Here is a 23,658-nt window from a genome sequence, read left to right on the forward strand (position 1 = left end):
TTCTAAATGTCTGAGAGAACTTAAAGAAATTTGAGTCTAGTGGACATATATTAGAAATTGTCGTTTTATGTGGAAAAAGAACTCTGTGTTTGTATATATTGGTGTGGTTCGTGTTTTTTTTTTTTTTTTTTTTTTTTTATATAAGGGGAAGTGTAGGTGTTATAATCGGTCACAAGGTTTCTCTCCATACATTTAATCACATTTTACTTTTTTGCACATGACTTAGTAATATTATCATTTTGCTGGCTAATATGGCAGTCATTTGGAAAAGCGAGCTACATAAACATCACATCTTAATTTACTTGGCTATGACAGTTACTCTATGAATCAGCAATACAGATTTTTTAGGAAAGATGAAATATGGGACAAAACAAGAATTATTCATAGTGTCAGGACACTAATATTAGAGCTGAAATACGGGAATGTCCTGTGACGTCTTTTTAACCTAAGTGTCCCGCTGTCTCAAATTTGTGTCTTATTCACTGTGTACTATATGTAAATTTAGCATGGCCTGGTATTTATTTGAGAATATATTATTCCCAGTGCACACAGATTTACTGAGTGCACAGTTAGTTAGAATGTTTACTTCCTTTTAATTCATGTCTTTATTTTTGAAAACAACATAATAGGATTACAGAATCAAGAAGTTGCTATCTGAAGAACTGTAAGTTTGTTTACGTGTTTAAAGCCGTTTTCAAATGTACTCATTTTCCAATTTTTTCTTTTCAGTTATTCTAGCAAATATTATGTAAATAAATATAAAATTTACTTGCAGTTAGTATTATGCTTGCGTTATTTATTATCTTTTAATTAAATTGTGTGATATCAGCTATATATCGGTCATAGACTACCCTGCTGTCAGCCAAAATATCAGCCATAAAAACTTAAATCGTCAAACCACTAGATATTACAAATTGTAAATAACTCAACTGACCTTTAAATATACAAAAAAAAAAAAAAAAAACATTTAAAATTGATTTAAATGAAGTGTGAAGATGTGTGTGTGTATTATCAACATGCACAAGGCAGGCTGTGGTCACTGGAGTGTGTGCTCTGCTGATTAATCATTGTGCTGCTCTGTGCAGTGTGTGTTTGTGTGTGTGAGGGGGAGAGAAGGATGTGTATGTGTGTAGACTAGTCCTTTTATTTTATAAATGTATGTGTAGATTAACACTTTGTGCTCATTCACAATATGAATATATGTTCTTATAAATTCTTCACTTCCTCTGGTCTTATCTATTTTCAAGAAGGCAGTAGCATCTGTGTTTGTGTTAAACTGTGCAAGTATGAAGGCATGACAGCGTGTATCAATCTCACTGCATCTTTTGGTCTGCTTGAGCAGGTGAGTGTGCATATTTGCAGATGTGACCTCTGTGTGAGCGTGTGTGTGAAGGGGCGGAGCATGTTATGTTTACCAGACAGATGTCTGTGATGAATTGATAATGGAGAACAGTGTTGTGGCTTTGAATGCTAAACCTCCAGTCTGCAGTAGAGGGAGGGACGTGCCCTCTCCACTGCAGTGTGTGTGTGTGTGTGTGTGTGTGTCAGCAGCTTGGACAGCAAGCCGCACTCACGAGCAGCCTAGGCTCATAACAGGATTTTACACTTGTTTATTATCCTCCGCTAGTTATTACTCCATCCTATCTCATCCTTTTCAGGAAAAATTGGGCTGACAGTCATCTGTCCTTGGGAAGCATCCTTCCTCCAACAATCACAGTCTCCAATCAGTCACATTCTCTCTATTTGCCTTTCTCACCTATAGCGTCTGTTTTTACTTACCTCGTCTGCTCTCTCTCCCTCCACCTCCCTTCTTCTCAATATTCCTCTCCAGCTCTCTGCCTCTTGTGATTCTCTCTCCCTCTCTTTTCCCTCACTCTCTCCCTGTTTGCCGCATCTTTGCTCCTCACTCCGTCCTCCTCTCTATCATGCCCACCCTCATCTCTCGCTCACTCTTTTGCAGTCTTCATTGGGATGACTGTGGTACAGTGTTACGAAAACAGACCAAACTAATTCAGTGAGGTCTCACAAAATGTCAGAAAAATGAAAACAAGATAGAAGTCAACATTAAATGGTAATTCACCCTGTTTCCCAAATGCATGTTATTGATTTTATTGTGGTTGATTCATCCATGCATCATGCATGTTTCTTTCTTTCTTTCTTTCTTTCTTTTTTCTTTTTTTGACTGTGAATTTTTTTCAAAATGTCATAACTTGATCTTCTGCTGAGACAACAGTCTTCTCTCTGTTACATATGTCTGACTTCTCCAATCATTTAAACCACTGAAACCCTGTTTCTTTCCTGTCCTTTTGCAAGATAGCATTTAGATCTGCCTTTATCCAATCAATATCCATCCATTTTCAGTATCATTCAGTTGTATGTCACAATACAGAAGAACCGATCTTCTACAGATCTTGCTACTTTCATTGTATTTTGATTTTAAGACATGATTGAGCATGCCACACAAACGTTTTTGCATTTTTAAATTTTCATTAACACTTTCTTTAGCATAATTATTTAAGTTTTCCTGTCAAATTTATTGATGTAGTGCTTTTAACAAATGTAGTGCTTTTATCTTCATGACTTTTTTTAGGTATTTTCACATTTAGCAGATTAGAGCTGGGCAATAATATACTTTACATTTTGTGATGATACAAGCAATCAAGCAGTAGAGATTTGCTATATATAGCGTATATTGCTTTTTATTTAAGTATATAGTGTATATACGGATAAAGTTGGATACACTTATATATCCAACTTTATATAAAGAGCTGGGTAATAATATACTTTGTATTTTGTGATGATATTTAAACATGCAGTTGAGTTTTGATTTAGATGGTATTGAATTGAAGAACTGTTTTTGTTCATACAATGAAACCAAACAACACTGAAACCCCTTGACTTTATTTGTATGGACAAAAAATATCAAAATATCTCCTTTTTGTTCCACAGAAGAAAGCCACACAGGTCATACAGCATTTCCATTTTTGGATGAACTATCCCTTTTTCCCTATTATGGTTTGGTTTCCATAAAATGTGGTTATTTTTTCAAATTCTTGGGAAGAAGACAGATGGTTTGATGACGGTCACAGTATGGCATGTGAAATTTTTTTTCATGTGCACAGGGTCTCTCCTCTTTCGCCCCTCTCTCTATGTGTTTCTCTTTTCCCCTCCAACTGCAATGGCTCCACCTCTCCTCAGAATCACTCAGCGGTGATAAAGCATCCACCTCCCTTTTTCTCTCTCCCTCTCCATTCCTCTCCTCTTTTTAGCATTCCCTACATCCATACGTTCAACCTTCCCTGGCTCTCAATGAAATGAGCACAGAGCCTGTATTCTGACTGGCTGGAATCAAACTGGATTGGGCGCATGCTCTCTCTTTCTTTCACACACTCACACACACGCACCCTCACACACTCACGTTCATGCAAACAAACAGACTCAGTCTCGCCGACTTCTCCGTGTCAGGCGGGCACACGCACATGCATGCGCTGCCGTGCTCACACACATAGACGCGTCAACACACTCTCGGTCATTGTCAATTCGGTGGCTTCAACCTTGGGATGAGGTGATGTTTTGGGACAGGAAACATGGAGCAATGGGTAATTCCCAAAGCCGGGCCAAAGGGAGGCATAAAACCAAGGGGGCAACAGGTAAAGCGCACACACATGTACCTGTGTCACATCTAGATGTGTGCAGGGATTTATCACACATGCATTCTTGCACTACATCACACTCCACAATGCCACAGTCTCATTTCACCCTCAGTTCAGGTGTTGTACATGTCATCTTGTGTGTGTGTATATGCGCACGTGTGAGAGAATATCAATTTCAGTGACTGGTTTCATCTGGCTAATCAGTGTCATGGTCACCGCTGGGTTTAAAATCACTGTTCGCTCTCTTTTTATAGCTGTGAGCTCTATGAAACCTCTTGCGCTTTCTTCCCTTTATCCAAAAAAGACTGAAAAGGAAAGGACCAAAGAAGTGACAAGCCTTAACCATGTACTCACACAGACACAGAAGACAGCCGGAGTCGGGGAGAGGATCAGAGAGAATGAGGAACAAAATAAAAGATGAGAGGAGAGGGGAAAGCGGTGGTGGAAAAAGCATTGGGAGGAGAGAGGTTTAAGACAGCAGTTTGAGAAGATGATCAGGACGGGGAGATGAGAGAGACAGAGGGAGGAGGGAAGTGTGGAGATGGGGAGCTGTCATTCTGTCTCTTATCTGTGAATTAGAGAGCACACACACTAAACGGGTACAAGCAAACATACGTCTTCTTTAACACTATCATACTCTCTCAAGAACCTCCTAGATATGAGATTGCAGATAAATTCCAGTGCTTTACAGACACAAAAGCATTCATGTCTTAAGTAGAGATGACCATATTCATGGCAACAGAGTTCACAAGCTAAGCCTGTATGGTGTTTAAAACAAGGAAGCTTCATGGTATTTTTAGGGAGCAGAATAAAGGAATATGTCTCTTAGTCTTTCAATGTTGGCTTTTTTTAAATGTTGCTTGGCTGGTTTCTCATCCAGAATCCACTGTGCAGTGTATTTTGTTGTTTTCCTGAATCTTTCCGATTCTAATTCTGGTTCTTATTTCTGATTCTGAATCCAGCATTAGTTTTGGCATAATTTTTACTGGATGGTTTCGAATCAGTATAGTGTCAGAGTAAAGTGATTCTGTTTGTGATTCTTATTTCAAATCTTATTTGTTTTCTGATTCTAATTCTGATTCTGAATCCAGTATTTGCTGTAAAGTGTTTTTTTGTTTGTTTGTTTTTTATTGTACTTTCTGATAGATTCTGTATCAGTGAATCCTAAAAAATGATTCTGATAAAGTTTTTGATTCTGATTACTGATTCTAACTTCTTTTTCTGGATCCAGATGTTTTTTTTTTCCTGCTTATTTATAAACCAGTGATTTAGAATAAAGTGATTCCATTTTCATTTTTATGTTGAATGTTTTTTTTTTATTTTTGATTCAAACTTAGACTACACCATAGCTGTGAGAGGTTTTCAGAGCACTGGATGGTTTTAAAGAAGTGATTCAGAATAAAGGGATCTGTTTGTATTTCTTATTTTGAATCTTATTTTATTTCTGAACCCAATTTGGAATCTGAATCTGAATCCAGTGTTCACTGTTGAGTGTTTTTTTCGGCGTACTGAAGTGATCTGAATCTGAATCACTGGAAGATTCTGGATCCATTGTCCACCATGCAGTGCATTTCAGAATCTGTAATGTGGAATGAAGTGATCGTATTGTATTTCTGATTGTGATTCATGCCATTAGCTCTGAGTGTGCATTCTGCTGAAAAATCAAGTTATTGATGGTTGAGCACAGCTCTAGCACTCAAATATTCAAATGCAAACAACTGGTGATGTATTTGTGTGTTTGTGTAATGTCTGGAGTGCACAGTGCTCTATACGCACATTGCTTTCTATACACACATTGTTTTCATTCATACTTTTCTCTCCCAGTCTGACGTCATGCTCTCAGAGAAGGGCCGTAACCCGACATGAACAGAGAGAGAGAGCTGTGTGTTGCTGTGTGAGACCGTGCAGCTGTTGTCATGGCAACGGACAGGTGGTATTGCCAGTCAATTGAAAGCCTGTTCGATGCTGCCTGTATGTGTGTGTGTGTGTGTCTGTGTTCCCACACTGCATCAGAGTTCCTGTGTCAACCTATGAGATATCTTAGTTTTCCACCCCTCACTGAACTACACATAAGTGATCTTCAATGTATAAACAGAAATTGTCAACATTCAGGCAGAAGATCAGTAAGACGTGTCTGGTGTTCTTAACAGAAGTATGTGAAAATACTTGAAACCTGTATCTGACCAGTACAACAGTGCCATACTTGAAAGAGTGTTTTACTCACCACTGGTTTAGTGGCTCTGTTTGTTTCGTACAAAAACACACATATATCTGGTGTGAATATTTGTGTTTTTGGTTTTGTGTATGTGAGATAGTGATCCTAATCTCTGTGCCTTTGACCTTGGATGTCACAAGCAGTTTGGGCACATGAATGCAACTGTTGGTTAGATTGCAGTCATATAATGAAACTTTCTGTGTCATGTTATGTATTAGTTATCTGTTTATGTGTATTTGTGTTGTATCTGTATTCATGTGTCCCCATGCCTGTGGGGAATGAACTGCACAGGTTTACCCACCCAACATTTTTGTCCTTTCACACAGTCATATTATGAATTTTTTTCATTAGCACATCTCAGTGTGTCAGTCTCCATCTCTCACTGAAGCCAAAATAAAACCCTCTTTATTTTATTTGATCAAAAATACTGTAAAACCAGTAACATTGTGACAAATTAGTAACAAAATTAATATAACAGTTTTCTATTATAATATATTTTAAAAAGTACTTTATTCCTGTGATGGCAAAGCTGAATTTTACTCCAGACTTTAGTGTCACATGATCCTTCAGACATCATTTTAATATGCAGTTTTGGTGCTTATTATTATCAATGTTGAAAACGGTTGTACTTCCTAATATTTCTGTGGAAACTGGTATATTTTTGGATGCTTATATGAATAGAAAGTACAAAAGAACAGCATTTGTTAAATTTTTTGGACAGTAAAAGTGACTTTACTGTCACGTTTGATCAATCTGATGTGTCCTTGCAAAAGTGTTGACAGTAATGTTAATGTCACCACTTTAATCTTATTTTCTTTAAACATCCTATATAAACGTTTTTTGTGACGTAAAAGTCCTTAAAGGATGGATGTTCCACAACTGATGTACATTATGTGTATTATCCTATATTTAATTGCATTTCTTTATAAAGTTATCGCCCATGGGCATTGGTGCTTGGCAAATTGCTTTTTGGACACTGCTAAGTGTTTTGCTTGAGTGGTTGGTTAATGTTCAGTGTGGTTGTGCCTTTTGGACTTTGTGCTCTTTATAGCTGCTGTGATCGCCTGTGAGCGCTTCCAGACGTCTCATTGGCTGTTTTGCTGTCACCTCCAGCAGACAGGAAGGTACTCGTGAGCATGGGAAGGAAAAAGCAGTGCTGCGTTGACAATAGAGTGGGGAGGGGGACAACCTAAAACACTGAGTTCTCATGTATCCCGCCTCTCTCTCTCCTTCCCTCCCTCTTTCGCCCAGTGCCTCACTCCCACCTCAGATTTTGGTCACTCTAGAGGTTTGTGCCACTAGACATTTTCTTTCATAACTCTCCCTCCATCTATGGATGTTATTATGGAGAGGCTAGATGTCTTCAGAGGAAAAACAGGTAGGGTTAGCGATCCTGTATGTTCTGTGTAGACCGCAAGAGCCATGACTGGAACAGAGTGTGTAATAGGATCATTTCTTAAATATTTTTAAACTCAGAGACCCGCCGTGACTGCTGGAAGTATAAAAACGCTTTATAGAGAGACATTGAGGTCAGACAGTAATGCAGGAGGACGTCTGTCAGAGGGTTTCTTTGAGATGGGAGATCATCTTCTCTCCTGAAGCAGGATTTGTGAGCTTACGCTGTCAGCATTTGTGTTGTAAAGGTTGTAGTCTGTCACATTTAATAATGAGCTTGAGATTTGAGAGTGTATGCTTTTAGTCTGCACTGAATAAGTCTGTTGATGACTTAAAAATAATATGTTTTGGTTGACAAAGTTAATGGGCTTGATGTAATATGAGTGCTGCACGCAAATGGACTGTTTTGTGTGCCATTGTTTGTGTGTGTGCAGCAGTGTGTGTTTACCTTGCTCATGGAATTATAACACACCTCTGCAAAGTGATCCTGGGTCACAGAGATTCTCACACACACAAAACATGCTAATGCTCAAGACATGGGACTGGTGCCCATTTGCCATTCCAGTTTACACTCTGCCTTGAGATCATATTTCAGCACTGAATTCCAGCTTAAAGTCTCAGTAACTCGGAATAATAACAATGATACACTCACATACACAAGGCTAGTTTGAATATGGACCTGCAAAGATGCTGAAGCTGTGCAGTCTGAACACAAATATTCATGACAACACACATTTTCTCTGCTCATAGGTTACATGCACTCTTACGGAAGGCTTCCAGAGCTCACTGGCTAATTATGCATGTAAAATGAATGGGAGAGAAAATTAAGCCTCATAGAATTTTTATGCAAACGAGTTTCTAAATGAAGCCTTTAAATCCAGGCGGCCACACAGCCGGACTGACAGTCTAAATGCCTTAGAGGAAAGGGCTGCAGAGAGGGTTAAACCAGTGTCTTTACTGTATATGTGTGTGTGTTGCACTTAAGTTTTCCAGTGTGTGTTCACACATGGTTTTCTGAGACATCTGCCAAACCTCTGTCTTTATCAGTCATCTATTGATCCTGCCACTGATGGATACGTTCCAGCAAAAGCCAGCTGCTCACAAAACACAAACTCCCTCTCTCTTTCCATCTAGTTACACTTTCACACAAACACATTCTTATTTTTATTTGTGACTTTTCACACTGTGCTTCTTTGCACATACCATGTCTTGCATGTGATCTTTCCATTTCTGTCTCTCTTGGCACCTTCCCTCCGTCTTAAGCCTGCATACCCTGCAAGAGGCTGCTCGAGATGAAACATATTTGTACCATATATTATACTATTTGTCATTAGGAATAGAGTGACAGAAAAGAGAAATAGATTTAATAAAAAGACAAATTAAACTCTTACAATAACTACACTGCCAGTTCTACAGATATAGACCTATAATTTGAATTCTTACTGGTATTCACTCTTTTAAACTTAGTTTTCTTTCAGTTTTCAGGTTTGTTGATCAATGACATCATTTAGTGGTCTCTATAGAGGTACAGTAACTTATTTGTTTTGCTTTTCAACAGTATTTCTCAAGTGAGAAGAATGTATAAATAGGTCAAAATAAATGTGTTAACTTTATAAATACAAATGGTGTAAATACCAACAATATAAATTTATAATAATATACATAAATTGATATTAAAATATACAATTTTTTTATTATAAATTCAAATATTCATATTTTTATTGTTGTAGTCTAATGACAATGTAGTTATTACTGTATGTATATATATATATATAAAAACAGAAACACCAATTAAAAATCTGGGTAACACTTTACATTAGGGAACTGTCACAATCTCATCAGCCCTGTCACAGAACTACATCTCCCAGCATGCCTCCTGGTTCCCACCTGCACTCAGTCAGCCATCACCACACCTGCTGTTGATTATCATCTCATCTAGACGCACATATAATGCTGCCTTCATGTGCTATCGGAAATTTCGTATTTCCCACTTATGAAGTTGTGATTAAGAGCTTGTCGTATTCAAGTGCTTTAATGTCGGAAAGAATAAAATGTACCATCCCATTGGTTGACTATCATAAACATTCACCGCTACACATGCAATTTGCTGACAATTCTGGACTTTCGGTCAAATACATGCTTATTTCACTGCTTATAAAACATACAATATGCTTCGAATGATCGTTCATCTAGCCTATAAATAAACTACTTTAGCGACAAGACAAAGGGATGTAGTTGTTGTGAGAATAGCATTGACAGCAGCAATGGTTGTCCCCTCCACCATGTTTAAAGATTATGACCCGCCCAACTCGGAAACTCTGGTATCAAAATTATTTCTAAATTTCCCAGTAGTAAATATGACTTGAGAGACGTTTATGATAATTCCGATAGCACTTGAAGGCAGCATATGCACTCCCTTACCTGCCCTCAATGTCTGGTCTTGTTTTGCAGTATCTGGTTTGAGGTTACCTGAATTTTTACCTGTTATACTTACCCTACTATCATCCTGCAGTGTTTTCCTGTTATTTCCCTGTCTTTAAGGTTTGTGCACACATAAAGGTCATTGCACACTGAAGGTCTCTTCACACGTCCGAATTTTCACGTGCGTTTTTTCGTATTCGAAATCCTACAAATTTGTCATGCACGGAAACCTTGCACACTGAGTCCGATGCATATTAATTAATCATTTGTGAAAAAAATGCATAACAGTAGGCCTACTAAATGGGGTCTTCAAGCATTGAGGATGATTTAAAAAAAAAAGAAAAAGAAAGGAAATATTGGGTCCATCCAGTCCTGTTGTTTAAAGTTTACTTCAGGGTGTCAGTGGCTCAGTTTGATGCTTTGCTAGCGATGCTAGAGCCACATATTAAAAAAAGACCACCAATTTCTGTGAACTCAGTGTGCAAGGATCTATATACAGTGCTTTGTGCTGCGAGACCAATTGCATGAACTTGAAAATCACCATTCTGGATTTTAGAGTTCACTTGTATGGTGGCTATGAACTGTCAAAACACCTCTCAAAATGCTTTCCACGGATGCGAAAAGTGCAAAAAATCGGACCCGATCCAGAGAAATATTTCGGAGGCAGTGTGTAAACATGATTAACATAACTTGAGGTCATATTTATTTTTTAACGTGCAAAAATTCCGGACAATATATTCAGACTCAGTGTGCAATGACCTTTAGTGATGGCAAAATGAGGCTTCCTGAACCGCTGAGGCTTTGCAGCCCATTGCTTCACCAAAAAGGTTCATTACCCGAAGCTTCATTAAGCATTGCTCACTAGTGACACCTAGTTACTGTGCAAAAAAGATAGCAGACAAATTAATTAATCCTGAGCCAATGACCTGAGCAGACATTTGTCCATTGCCTGGGTATAAAATAAAATATATATCTTTCTCTGTCTGACTTTACTTGTTCAGAGACAACGGTCACACACAGTTAATTAATTATTCATTAATTGTCGGGACAATGACAGTGTGAACAACAAAAGAGAGACTGTATTGGGTACAGTGCTATGGGGGAGGGAGTGTAATACAGCAAACTGTAACAGCAGTCTGGGGTGGGAAAAATTAAGAATTGTTTAGGAATATACTACTTACTGTTGTTTGTAGATTGGCCTGCTTATGAAGAGGCTGGCAGCTGAGCTGGGGGTGTATTGGTGGAAGCAGAATGGAGACCAGAACTTCTTATTAAAGTAGTGCATTCAGATTTTAATCTTGATTAGAGATCTTGATCAGAAAGCTCTACTGTAGCCTGGTGGAAAGGGGCAGGGACATGTAAAGCATCTTGGACTGCCTCATACTCCAGAGCAGTAGGAGGGGTGATGTCGGTCCTTAGAGAGGCCAGGGCTGCCTTACATATTGTATAGTGTTCCAGTATAGTATTGTATAGTGTTCCAGTGAGTGTCCACTTCAATAATCAACTTCCCATCTGCTCCTGTACTTGTGCCAGTCTCTCTTTTGCTGTAGTGCTGGTTCGGAAATAGGTAACAAGTTTCCTACATTTAGATCGAATTTCATTGAAGCTACTGATGTCATAAAAAGACTTCCTTACATTAAGATTTTGTGGATGTGCAATACATATTGCATGCCAAACATTCAATGATCATACAGATGCTATCATACTGGCTGCAGCATCAGTTACCAGGCACTTCACTTTATCTTTTATGTCCCACTCATCCATGAGCTTGATATGTCCAGTAGCCAAGTCTTCTGCAGTATGGCTCTTAGGGGAATGCTCTAGTAAATTCCCTAGTAAAATATTGCACAGCCTGTCATTGTCATCAATAAAATGGCAAGTTACTGCTAGGTATGCATCCGTGTTTAGGGATGTCCACATGTCAGAGGTAAGGGTTACAGCGGTAACTCTCTGCAACTGTTCTCTGGCCTTCTCCTTAGCCTCCTTGTATTTATGATCAACCATGGCCTTCAAAGCCTGTGGATAAAAAATAAATGCAGTTACTCTTAATTTTAACTACTTAAATAATAACGAACCACTTTATTAATCACATACCTTTCAAGCTGGGATAACATAAGTGGGATCCAACACATGCAGGAGCTCCCTAAACCCAACATCTTCCACAATGGAAAAGGGTTGGGAGTCCCTGATGACCATGTTCACCAGGCCCTCATTTGCCATTTCTTTTTTTTGAATCTATAACAGAATACAATGCTGGTGTATTGTAGAATTTAAATTTAAAAGTGATCATCTATTACTTTGACTAGTGTGTGGATTGTTACTAGTTTGTGCATGCTCATGCAGTGCTCGATAATGCCTGAGCATGGAGGAGGTGTTATTATTGAATGTCAACTCCTTCAGGCACAGCAAGCATTTCACCTTGAAACATGAAATAATAGACATGAAAGATTATACAGTGAGGATTATAATTATATTAAGACAATAAAATAGATCAATTAAACATATCTTAACATACCAACTATTTAAAAAAAAAAATTAATAAAAAAATCCCAGACAGGGGAGGTTTTCCTCTTTCTTGCTGGCTCCATAACAAGGAAAAGTAAGATGTCACAAAAAGGAAACAAATCCAAAAGGCCAGTCCAAATCAACAAGCAGTCCAATCCAAATCCAATACAATCCAACTAATTCTATCTAATATGATAGTAATATATAATAAAGCTAATATAATTAATAATAACAATACACTATAATATGGTAACACATACACAACTCTCTGACACTCTACTTCTACTGCAGACACCTGTCTGCAACAATACCCAAATGGTGGCATGAGATTCAAACCCCCTTTATCCGAAAGCATCACTCAAAGCGAACCGATGATGTATTCCAAACAAACTGAGACCTCGTTTGTCATTGGTCACATGATTTCTACGCTTATGATGCAAACCTCGATTTGAGGTTTCACCTGGCACACCCATTTAATCGCAACACAAGCTCCAACGCCTCAGTTCAAATGTCACATCACTAGCTGTCTTCATTCATCTTCTGTCTTCAGTCCTTCCGGTTCCACTCGGCAATACTTGTAAAAGAAAGGACTGTTATTTTCAGTTAAGTGTTTGTTTGATGAACTCAGTTACTCACCTGTTTGCTTCACTTGTTTTTCATACTCACCTGCTAATAAACCATCTACTGTATGTAGCAGTTACCTGCCTGTGATCTTCTGTTGCTGACAGGAACATATTCAATTCACTAAAAGTTTTCCCTCAAACTCCTAAATTGTTGTTAATTGATGGTAATTTATGTAATTGTTGTAGTAGTTATGTTTAGGTAGGGTAAAAGGATGTAGAATGTGGTCGTGCAGAATAAGGTATTAATGTGTGCTTTAAGTACTAATAAAACTCCAGTATGCTAGTAATATGCATGCTGATAAGCAACAAGTTAATAGTGAATTACTAAATCATTACCAAAATCTGTTTTGCAAATCAGTTGCTTGATGTGCAAGAACCTATGAGCTTCATCATGCATTAAAAAACAAACATATTTGATCTTTTGTTTACCATATTTGATGATCACTATGTACAGGTCCTTCTCAAAAAATTAGCATATTGTGAAAAAGTTCATTATTTTCCATAATGTAATGATAAAAATTAAACTTTCATATATTTTAGATTCATTGCACACCAACTGAAATATTTCAGGTCTTTTATTGTTTTAATACTGATGATTTTGGCATACAGCTCATGAAAACCCAAAATTCCTATCTCAAAAAAAAGTAGCATATTTCATCCGACCAATAAAAGAAAAGTGTTTTTAATACAAAAAAAGTCAACCTTCAAATAATTATGTTCAGTTATGCACTCAATACTTGGTCGGGAATCCTTTTGCAGAAATGACTGCTTCAATGCGGCGTGGCATGGAGGCAATCAGCCTGTGGCACTGCTGAGGTGTTATGGAGGCCCAGGATGCTTCGATAGCGGCCTTAAGCTCATCCAGAGTGTTGGGTCTTGCGTCTCTCAACTTTCTCTTCACAATATCCCACAGATTCTCTATGGGGTTCAGGTCAGGAGAGTTGGCAGGCCAATTGAGCACAGTAATACCATGGTCAGTAAACCATTTACCAGTGGTTTTGGCACTGTGAGCAGGTGCCAGGTCGTGCTGAAAAACGAAATCTTCATCTCCATAAAGCTTTTCAGCAGATGGAAGCATGAAGTGCTCCAAAATCTCCTGATAGCTAGCTGCATTGACCCTGCCCTTGATAAAACACAGTGGACCAACACCAGCAAATGACATGGCACCCCAGACCATCACTGACTGTGGGTACTTGACACTGGACTTCAGGCATTTTGGCATTTCCTTCTCCCCAGTCTTCCTCCAGACTCTGGCACCTTGATTTCCGAATGACATGCAAAATTTGCTTTCATCCGAAAAAAGTACTTTGGACCACTGAGCAACAGTCCAGTGCTGCTTCTCTGTAGCCCAGGTCAGGCGCTTCTGCCGCTGTTTTCTGGTTCAAAAGCACACGCCTGTGCACGGGGGCTCTGGATGTTTCTACTCCAGACTCAGTCCACTGCTTCCGCAGGTCCCCCCAAGGTCTGGAATCGGTCCTTCTCCACAATCTTCCTCAGGGTCTGTTCACCTCTTCTCGTTGTGCAGCGTTTTTTTGCCACACTTTTTTTCCTTCCCACAGACTTCCCACTGAGGTGCCTTGATACAGCACTCTGGGAACAGCCTATTCGTTCAGAAATTTCTTTCTGTGTCTTACCCTCTCGCTTGAGGGTGTCAATGATGGCCTTCTGGACAGCAGTCAGGTCGGCAGTCTTACCCATGATTGCGGTTTTGAGTAATGATCCAGGCTGGGAGTTTTTAAAAGCCTCAGGAATCTTTTGCAGGTGTTTAGAGTTAATTAGTTGATTCAGATGATTAGGTTAATAGCTCGTTTAGAGAACTTTTCATGATATGCAAATTTTTTAAGATAGGAATTTTGGGTTTTCATGAGCTGTATGCCAAAATCATCAGTATTAAAACAATAAAAGACCTGAAATATTTCAGTTGGTGTGCAATGAATCTAAAATATATGAAAGTTTAATTTTTATCATTATATTATGGAAAATAATGAACTTTTTCACAATATGCTAAATTTTTGAGAAGGACCTGTATGTGTGTTGGTTAATGTTTATTAAATGTCTAAATAAAATTCATTCATATAAAGAGATTGTGTCTTTTATAGAAGACTCGGATTAAACCTCTCACTGATTACTTTTACAATGTCCAAACAGAAACCATGATAGAAAACCTATTGGAATTACCATGAGAATTCCATGAAACTTTATTTATTTATTTATTTTTTATAAATGTCACTTGTCTTTCTCCATAACCTCGCCTGACTGTATGTCTCTACAGGAAGTCAGATCCACTTAATCCACCCTTATGTGTTCCTTCCTGAGCAGGAAGGAGCTCTGTAGAAGTCTCTTCTTTAACCTTTTACTGAGGATCCATTTATTTACCCCTCCATAGGTTAGTGTACCCTTCTTTGTTGGACAAACTTTAGATGCCTAAATTCTGATGCCAGCACATTAGAGCAACGTCCTCCAGACTTTGTCTGTTTTTTCATGCCCATGTGAGCCATTCCCTGAGGAACGAGCTGACAGCTCCTGTTTCTCCTGTTACTTTCATTCATCTACACCTTCAGAGATTTCTTTTCATCACAGAGTCTGTGTGCTGTGACAGGAAGTGGATGAAGTGCAGTTTCCTGTCAATAATGTTGAGACAATAAAACCTGGAAGTTATCTAAAGGTCATTAGTCTCTACTCTTCTTGATTGTGTTTATAAACTGTAGGTCTAAGCATTAGCAGTGATTATTACATGGCTTGCGGGATGACTTTACTTTAATTGGTCAGTTGTGGCATACTGGGGTTGAATATTTTTCTATAATGACCGTTAAACTGAACGTTAATTAATTGTTGTCCCAGGCAACCAATTTCTTTATTTTCTTAGCTAGTTTCATGTCTCTCATATCACTCTGTAGTCTCTCTTTCTTCTCACATAATGAAATTGAAATAAAAATTGTTTCATTCCATTTATTTTATTTGGTAAGTAACTTTGTAACCAGTGGAAAAATGTACAGTCAGGTTGTCATTAGCAGCCCTTGCTTATATTATCCCTTACTTGTGTGTGTGTGTGTGTGTGTGTGTGTGTGTGTGTGCGCATTTTAATGTCTTTCTTTAATGTCTGAACTACATTGTAATTTTATTTAAATGTTTACACATTTATCTCAGTGTTCCTATAAAATTTAATTTTAAACTTTAGATTTGTTTAAATTTTGACAGTTTTCGGACTTTGCATTGTTGTAACGTAGCCTGCACCAGCATAATTTATTTCTGTTTATCTCTGTCCTGTGAAAGATTTCTTTAATACACTTGTGTTTTTGTATGAATAGGATATCAAAAGTTTATTTTAGATGATAAGATGAGTTTTCTTCAAGCTTCCTATACACTCCTTCGCCATAGAGTTCACTTTTGATTCCAAGTTTGGCATATAAAACATGTACACTGTCAAAGAAAATGTGTAATTTTATTTTTGGCCAGTGTGCCAAAATATAGCAATTTTTGTGCTAAAGGTGTCCTGAGTTCAAGTCCTGGCTCACAAACCTTTCCTGGTCCTGTCTTCCCCTCTCTCTCTCTCTCTCTCTCTCTCTCGCTCTCCCAATTTGCGTCCCGTCTAGTTACTGTTCTATCATAATCATAAAAGAAAAGAAAAATCGTGCATTTCAAACATTTCAAACAACTTGTCACTGGGGCAGTACCCCTTAGGGACATCTTTGTACCTTATCTACCCCTAAAAAAGGTGCCTAACAGCAACTTACTACTATAAACCTTTTAAGGATAAATAAGCACAAAGTTGGTCCCTTTATGGGTACTGCACCATTAACAGAATAGACAGTGGTACAGTGTTTTTGTAAGTAAGTGTAAATGCACACAAACACTGAGTCCTTTGAATTCTTATTCACTTAGCATGTGAATTTGAGCAAGTGGCAGATCCTACTGTAAATGAGAATGTGCTTAAATGTGGTGCCTGTGAAAGCACAAAGAAGCCTGGGATTTTTTGCCCAGTTTGAAGTCAAGTTGAGTGGATACTATGGACCCAGAGCCAAAATAAACCAGGACGACAAATGACATCACCATAATGCTTTCCTGTGGGATTGTTCTGGATTTTTCTGTCAACACAAAAAGGGGCAGAAAATAGAGCTCACCTCAGCCAATCACAACAATCAAAATGTCGAATAGACTCATAGTCTACAACCCTGACTGACTGCCTTACAAAAGCGGGCATGACATTTTTCAAACTACTGATTCTCACATGAGTCTGTATCTCTTTTTAAGACATTAAAGTTCTCTTAGCTGAGAATTTTCTTAGCTGGAACAGTGTCCCCATTAGATCTACTGGTAGCCAGTGTGATTCATTCCTCGTTTGGACAAGCTTCACTAAATGAGTTATAATGGTGCTAACTGCTATAAGCAGCAGATTAAGCTTTGGCTCTGACACCACAGTATGACTGTACCACATTAATCCCCATCAGCCACCACCAAACACGCATAAAAGCAGAAATTGGACAAAAGTTCACAGCATTTCTAGCATGAGCTCATTTTGTTTTCCGAGGAAAAATAGCTCTTGCCCTTCCTGGTGATTGAGTCCTTTCTATTCCACTCACGCTTGGACACTAACTATCTGCTTCAGACCGGTGGATTTTCTGTGGGGACTTTAAAACATAGTGCCAGCTTGTATACGCAATGTATATCTGCTTCATCCTGCTACAGTATCTGCTTTCTTAGATGAAATCCCACTTCCTTTACACAGGCTGTCAGAGCTTGTACTATTTGTTCTTTAAATTCATTTTACTGTTAGTCACACAGCTTTTACCTTAAAGTGAACTTCTCATTTCGATTTAGCATGTTTCCCCTGAGAAGAGGACCTGTGAGTGGCACATTATCCCACTTTCTGTGCATGTGTGATCTGATTCCACCACTGTGCCATTAGACTATTTACAAGGTAAAGACATTTAGCACCAAACACTGCACAAAAATCATGTGGGACAGTTGATTTGTCTGTCATGCCTTAGTCTTTAATGTTAATTTCATTCCATTGTAAGAAATGTGTGGCTATATGATCTGATTTAAGGATGAAGGGTGCAATTTGATAAAAAAAATCTGAAATTATATTATATTATATCTTAGAGTTTTCCCTGAACAAACTTTTATTTGAGACCGACAAAATATTATTTTAAAACATATTTGAAAACAATCATTATATTTGCATCTATAGTTGCGTTGATTTGTTGCTAATTGTGCCAAAAGGACACGCTGCAGTTTTACTGTGTTGTTTTGAATAAATTTCGGGCTTTATAAAAATAATTGCTGCATATTATTCTGTCAATAAATGTAGAAACAAAGCAGTGCTGTAGCCTCTCAGTAATGCTGTTAATCTTCACTCTTATGAATAATGTAACCACATTTGGGACTCATCTGCAGGATAGCTTGTACTTATTCTTTGTGTTCTTTGTGAACAAATCTTTGTGTTCCGTGGAACTTGAGTAGATGGATAAATCCGGAGGGAATATGAGGTAAAGAGTATTGGAGAGGATGAGACGAGGACCGGGTAAAGATAACTCCAGAAGGCCAGTGGATACATTTCCTATCCTCCACACACTTCCTCTTTGGGAAGTGTGCGAGCATGTGTGCATGTGTTTGTTTCAGACATACTGACACACAGAGACACTTTCACTAATAGTCTGTCTTTCAGCACTTGTCGTTCACACGCGCTCACTGGCACCAGAGGAAACAGACGGGGAGGGTTGAAGCAGTGCAGAACAGGCCGTGAGGAAGCGGCAGTCACTACAGTCAGCACTGCCGGGACCAACACTGCAGCTTATGTAAACACATCACAGCCTCACCAACACTCAGTGCCATGTTTCTGTGGAAAACATGTGGAATGGAGGAGGTGTCCTGGAATCAGTGTACGCTAACTCGTGTGAATGAGAAAGAAGAGAGAAATTATATTTCTAATCTCTGTGTGTGTGTTTGTGTGAGGAGGAGTGACTAGAGCAGGGGTCGGCAACCTTTTCGGCCTGAGGTGCCATTTAGAATTTTTCTGGTTAACCACTGTGCCAACACCCCCAAACCCCACCCCCAGAGTTTCTTGAACAACAGATATACAGTGTGAACATACTGAACACCACTCTATGTGTGTGTGACAAGGCCAATGCATTAAAACCGTTCAGTTTAATCACCTTTCTATATTAATGCACTGCTTTAATTGATGCACGCGCACACACACACACCACTGGCACATCTCTCTCTCTCTCTCTCTGTAAATATGGGCATATTTGAGAAAAAAAAATGATGCATCACTGAATATAGCTGTCAGTCATTTAACATTTCTAGCATGAAATGTATCGTTAAAAGTTGACTAATATTAAATGATTTGCAGCTTCATCTTACCTCACTCTCTTTAACGTTATACTGACGCTTCGTGCTCTGCTTCTGTGAACAGTAAACCCCGCCTACTTTGATTTGATTGGCCATCTCAGTCATTTTGACATTGACGAGTGCTGTTAGACCACTGAGGCTTTAATCTGAAACACCTAATATGTGCAGCGGTCTTGCGTGCATTTGTAGACTAGCGCAAGTTAATTCTCACATTTTCATAGTATTTATAGCTCCTAACAGGCTGTGTGACTATGGGAAGTTATTACCTCAAAATGTACGTCAGTATGCAGTTTTCCCTACTGCTCGCATGCCAGCAATTATCTCTCTGCATGCCACTGTTGGCGAGCCCTGGACTAGAGTCTACACCAGGGGTCCTCAACTCTGGACCTCAAGATCCAGTTTCCTGCGGAGTTTAGCTCCAACCCTATTCAAACACACCTGAAGAAGCTAATCATGGTCTTCAGGATTACTACAAAGTTGCAGGTAGGTGTGTTTAATCCAGGTTGGAGCTAATCTCTGCAAAGAAAATGGATCTCAAAGTCCAGAGTGTAGGGCCCCTGGTCTACACAATGCACATTATTGCAAACTATTCTATTCTACTCTATTCTATTCTATTCTATTCTATTCTATTCTATTCTATTCTATTCTATTCTATTCTCCATGACCCTGGCCCCATGATATCAAAATAGGAGTTTTGTGGCTTTTAGTTAATGTCTTTTACTTTATATTGTTTCATAATGGATTAAATGTGCAAAATCGACACTGTTTTTGAATTGAATTGAATCAACATTGAACCGACTTGAACTGAATAACTACACTATTGTCTTATGTAGAGATGCTTATAGCTGAATTGAACATAACATAACTGAACCAACACTAAACTGACCTGAGCTGAATAATGACACTATTGTGTTTTTTTTAGAGCAGCTTAACAGCAGAATTTGCATTTCTCATATTTGAAGTTTACATTATTGATTCTGTTGATCTTCCTGTTGATCTGATTGATTTCCCTGTTTATTTCTGTGAAGCATGCTTTGAAACAATCTGTTCTTATAGTGACTGACTTATAGTGAATTTAAAATGACTGTGACTGAAAATATGACTTATAGTGAACTAAAATGGGAGCACAAGTTAAAAGAAGTTGTAATTCACACTGCACCGACAGATGTCGACCAATGATGACAGTCAGCAGATTACAGTATGTCACTTCTCAGACATTCCACAACAAACGTTGATTGAACATGCACCAACCAACAGCAGCAGATGCCGGCAGGGTTAACACACACTGATCCAACAAAACCCAGCTAACATTGGTTATCATCTGTTGATGCAGTGTGATTAACCTTTAAAAAATGTGTTTTTAGACCTTGTCTATTTTTCTCATTCCACTGCCCTGCATCTTGTTATTTTATGCAAAAAAAAAAAAAACATGTCTCCTTTCTCTTCTGGGAACATAGCCAGAAATGTTTATGACTTGTACATTTTTCTCCAATAAATCACTGTCTTATATGAGTGTAAATACCACCTGCCTCCTCCTACTGTAGCAATAACATGGTTTGTTTATGTCTTCAGTTGTCTCTCGCATATAATTTCCTTTCATTGACTAAGAATGAATTGGCTGAATTTTTTTCATTTTGAAAGTGTCTTCATTGCTTTCATCCATGGTACAAGATGTCAAGTATAGTTTTGCTGGGAAAATGAAAGACTGGCCAAGCCAAACCCTATGACATGTCTCAACCATTTTACTATTCCAACACAGGAAAGAAACGATAGCTTGGTCTTTAACTGTAATAGAAATCTATATGACTCTAATACAATAATTTTGCACTCTGTGCTCACATCTTCTCCATCAGACTATACAGTTACCATGGAGAGAAAGACAACAGAGAGACACATTATTCCCATAAATATGAGCTGTGTCCATGTAGGGATTTAGTCTGGCTAACACTTTATGTGTTGAGTTCACACTTGGATTGTAGATTCCAACCCTCAGCTGAATATTTCCATGTAGATGTGGCAGCTGAGAGAAGATGTTAGTGTTTTCATCATGATCTGATCTTTTTGATTAATTGAGCGGCTGTTTTATGCGATCACTGTGAGGAGTTTTGCCTCGTACACACCATCTGCTGTTAAAAATCGCATTCATTCACTGCAGTCAGTGTTTTGCAGCTTTTTATTTTGGCTTGTCCAGTTGTGGCAAAGAGTATAGAAGCCCAAGAGGCGAAACTCTGTTGTGTTATGGGTAACAGTCTGTAGATGGCGCTGCGGAGGCGCGGCCGCCATTATGGACTGAAAGCTGCTGAAATCGTTAGCGCCAGTTTGCTATAATTTTGGTATAGAAATCTATACAAAACTTGAACTGGCTAGTAGTACACTAGTTTCCGAAAGATGATCAGAGTTCTTTTTTGTTCATGTGTGCATTTGCTAGATTATACACCTTTTTGACTAATGCTTCCATTCTATGTCAATGCCTCTTCTCTCACAAAAAGAAAAAAAAATACAAACAAACTTCTCATACACAAATGCACACACAATAGATGGTGGTGTCTGATTAATTACTGAGATCTTATGGCACCACTTCCATTTTAGTACTGTTTATAGTTCATGTGTGCACTTGCTAGATTGCACATCTTTTTTTTTGTACCTTTCCGTCTGTAATAGGACATTCACAGATTGTTTATTGTTTTTGTTCTTGCCATTGAAACGTTAACTGTGTGCACTTTCACTGAAGATGTTGAAAAACAAGTTGTTAATATTTTTGTGAAATTCTATGTAAAAGATGAACTGTCTTTAGAAATGCTCATTTATAATTTTATTTATTTATTTATTTATTTATTTATTTATTTATTTTTCCAAATCATATATATGGTGATGTTCACTAATGTCAAAATCAACATTTGAATAAATCTTATTACTGTGTGTCTGCCTATATATATTATTTCATGAATTTCTGTTATTCATATAACAAGGAAAATGCATAATAGAACATAAATATTGATAGATTAAAGGTTTGCAGTAATTTTAAAATTGTATCTTTGCAAACCGTAAGTGGAAGGCTAATGAAGCCGATTCGGTGGGGGACATACCCTTACGAAAAAGTACTATAGGAATCTTATAGTATTTTGGGACAAAATATTATAGTAATCTTACAGGAATACTAGGCCTATAGTAATTTGGGACATACTACAGAAGTACGATAAGACTACTATAGAAATACTATAGCAGCTTAAAAATATTATAGAGGTATTACAGAACATCACAGAGGTATGTTATGTTCTGTAATACCTGTATAATATCCTAGACCCGCTATAGTATTTCTATAGTAGTCTTATAGTACTTCTATAGTAATATTTTGTCCCAAAATACTATTTCCCTAAGGGTAATTAGGCCATGCATAACTGACACATAGACGTATATTTTCTGTCATTTAACGTCGGTCATTCTCATTAATGAATTTTAAATTGTTTTCATATTTAGATATGACGGCCAGAAAAAATTAAGTTATGTTCAGTTTTTGTTATGTTAAGTTTTTCAGTGCCATTGACTCCAATTATTTCTCGGCGTTTTGCTTCAGTTTTCAGTCCATAATGGCGGCCGCGCCGTCACGTCATGGGGGCAACTGTTGCTATGGAGCGTTCTATTGAGTTTCGCCTCTTGGCTTCTATACTCTTTGGTTGTGGTGGTGATGTTGTCATGAACCTTCCCTTAGCACCCTTAGACATTTGTGACCCTGGACCACAAAACCAGTCTTAAGTGTCAATTTTTCCAAATTAAGATTTATACATAATCTGAAAGCTGAATAAACAAGCTTTCCATTGATGTATGGTTTGTTAGGATAGGACAATAGCTTGCAGAGATACAACTATTTGAAAATCTGGAATCTGAGAGTGCAAAAAATCTAAATATTGAAAAAAATCGCCTTTAAAGTTGTCCAAATAAAGTCCTTAGCAATGCATATTACTAATCAAAACTGAAGTTTTTATATATTTACAGTAGGAAATGTACAAAGTATCCTCATGGAACATGATCTTTACTTAATATCCTAACGATTTTTGACAAAAAAGGAAAATCTATAATTTTGACCCATACAATGTATTTTTGGCTATTGCTACAAATATACCCCAGCGACTTAAGACTGGTTTTGTGGTCAAGGGGTCACATTTTTGAGAAACAGATCACTATTGCTTCATGTTTGGTGCTGCTAAGTATGTTTTCTGTGTGCGTCCAGTAAAGGGCTCCAGTCCTGCTTGATGGTGTGGAAAGGCCTCAATCTCACACATCAGTGAAAGGAGAGGAAAAGATTGGGTGAAGGGCAGAAAGAGAATTTGGATTGGGACTCATGCCACTACAATTATCCTGTGAGAGTAATTGCTTTTGGCAGCACTCTCTGTACGACCACAGAGCAAAAACATACATGATTCCTGAGTGAGAAATTGTGCAAGCCGATATAGAGAAGGAGGACAACATACAGGTGAAAAGTCTTGTGAAAGCT

The 23,658-nt window shown here is 38.1% G+C and overlaps 1 protein-coding gene across 9 annotated transcripts in view; it reads left to right on the forward strand.

Moving 5' to 3' along the window:
* The window catches only part of LOC109091787 (NHS-like protein 2), an 80,751-nt gene that overhangs the window by 37,560 nt on the left and 19,533 nt on the right, over positions 1–23,658 (forward strand). Inside the window, exon 1 of one of the 9 annotated variants that reach the window (XM_042760762.1) lies at positions 3,026–3,650. The exons of 7 other annotated variants lie outside the window; for them this stretch is intronic. In XM_042760762.1, the coding sequence (XP_042616696.1) occupies positions 3,569–3,650 (82 nt within the window). In that variant the 5' untranslated portion in view covers positions 3,026–3,568. Of the gene's footprint in view, positions 1–3,025; positions 3,651–6,995; positions 7,247–23,658 lie in introns of those variants that run through there. One more of the 9 variants, XM_042760763.1, reaches the window with a different exon arrangement.

The sequence above is a fragment of the Cyprinus carpio genome, chromosome A7 (genome assembly GCF_018340385.1).
Source record: "Cyprinus carpio isolate SPL01 chromosome A7, ASM1834038v1, whole genome shotgun sequence".
NCBI classification, from domain to species: Eukaryota; Metazoa; Chordata; class Actinopteri; order Cypriniformes; family Cyprinidae; genus Cyprinus; species Cyprinus carpio.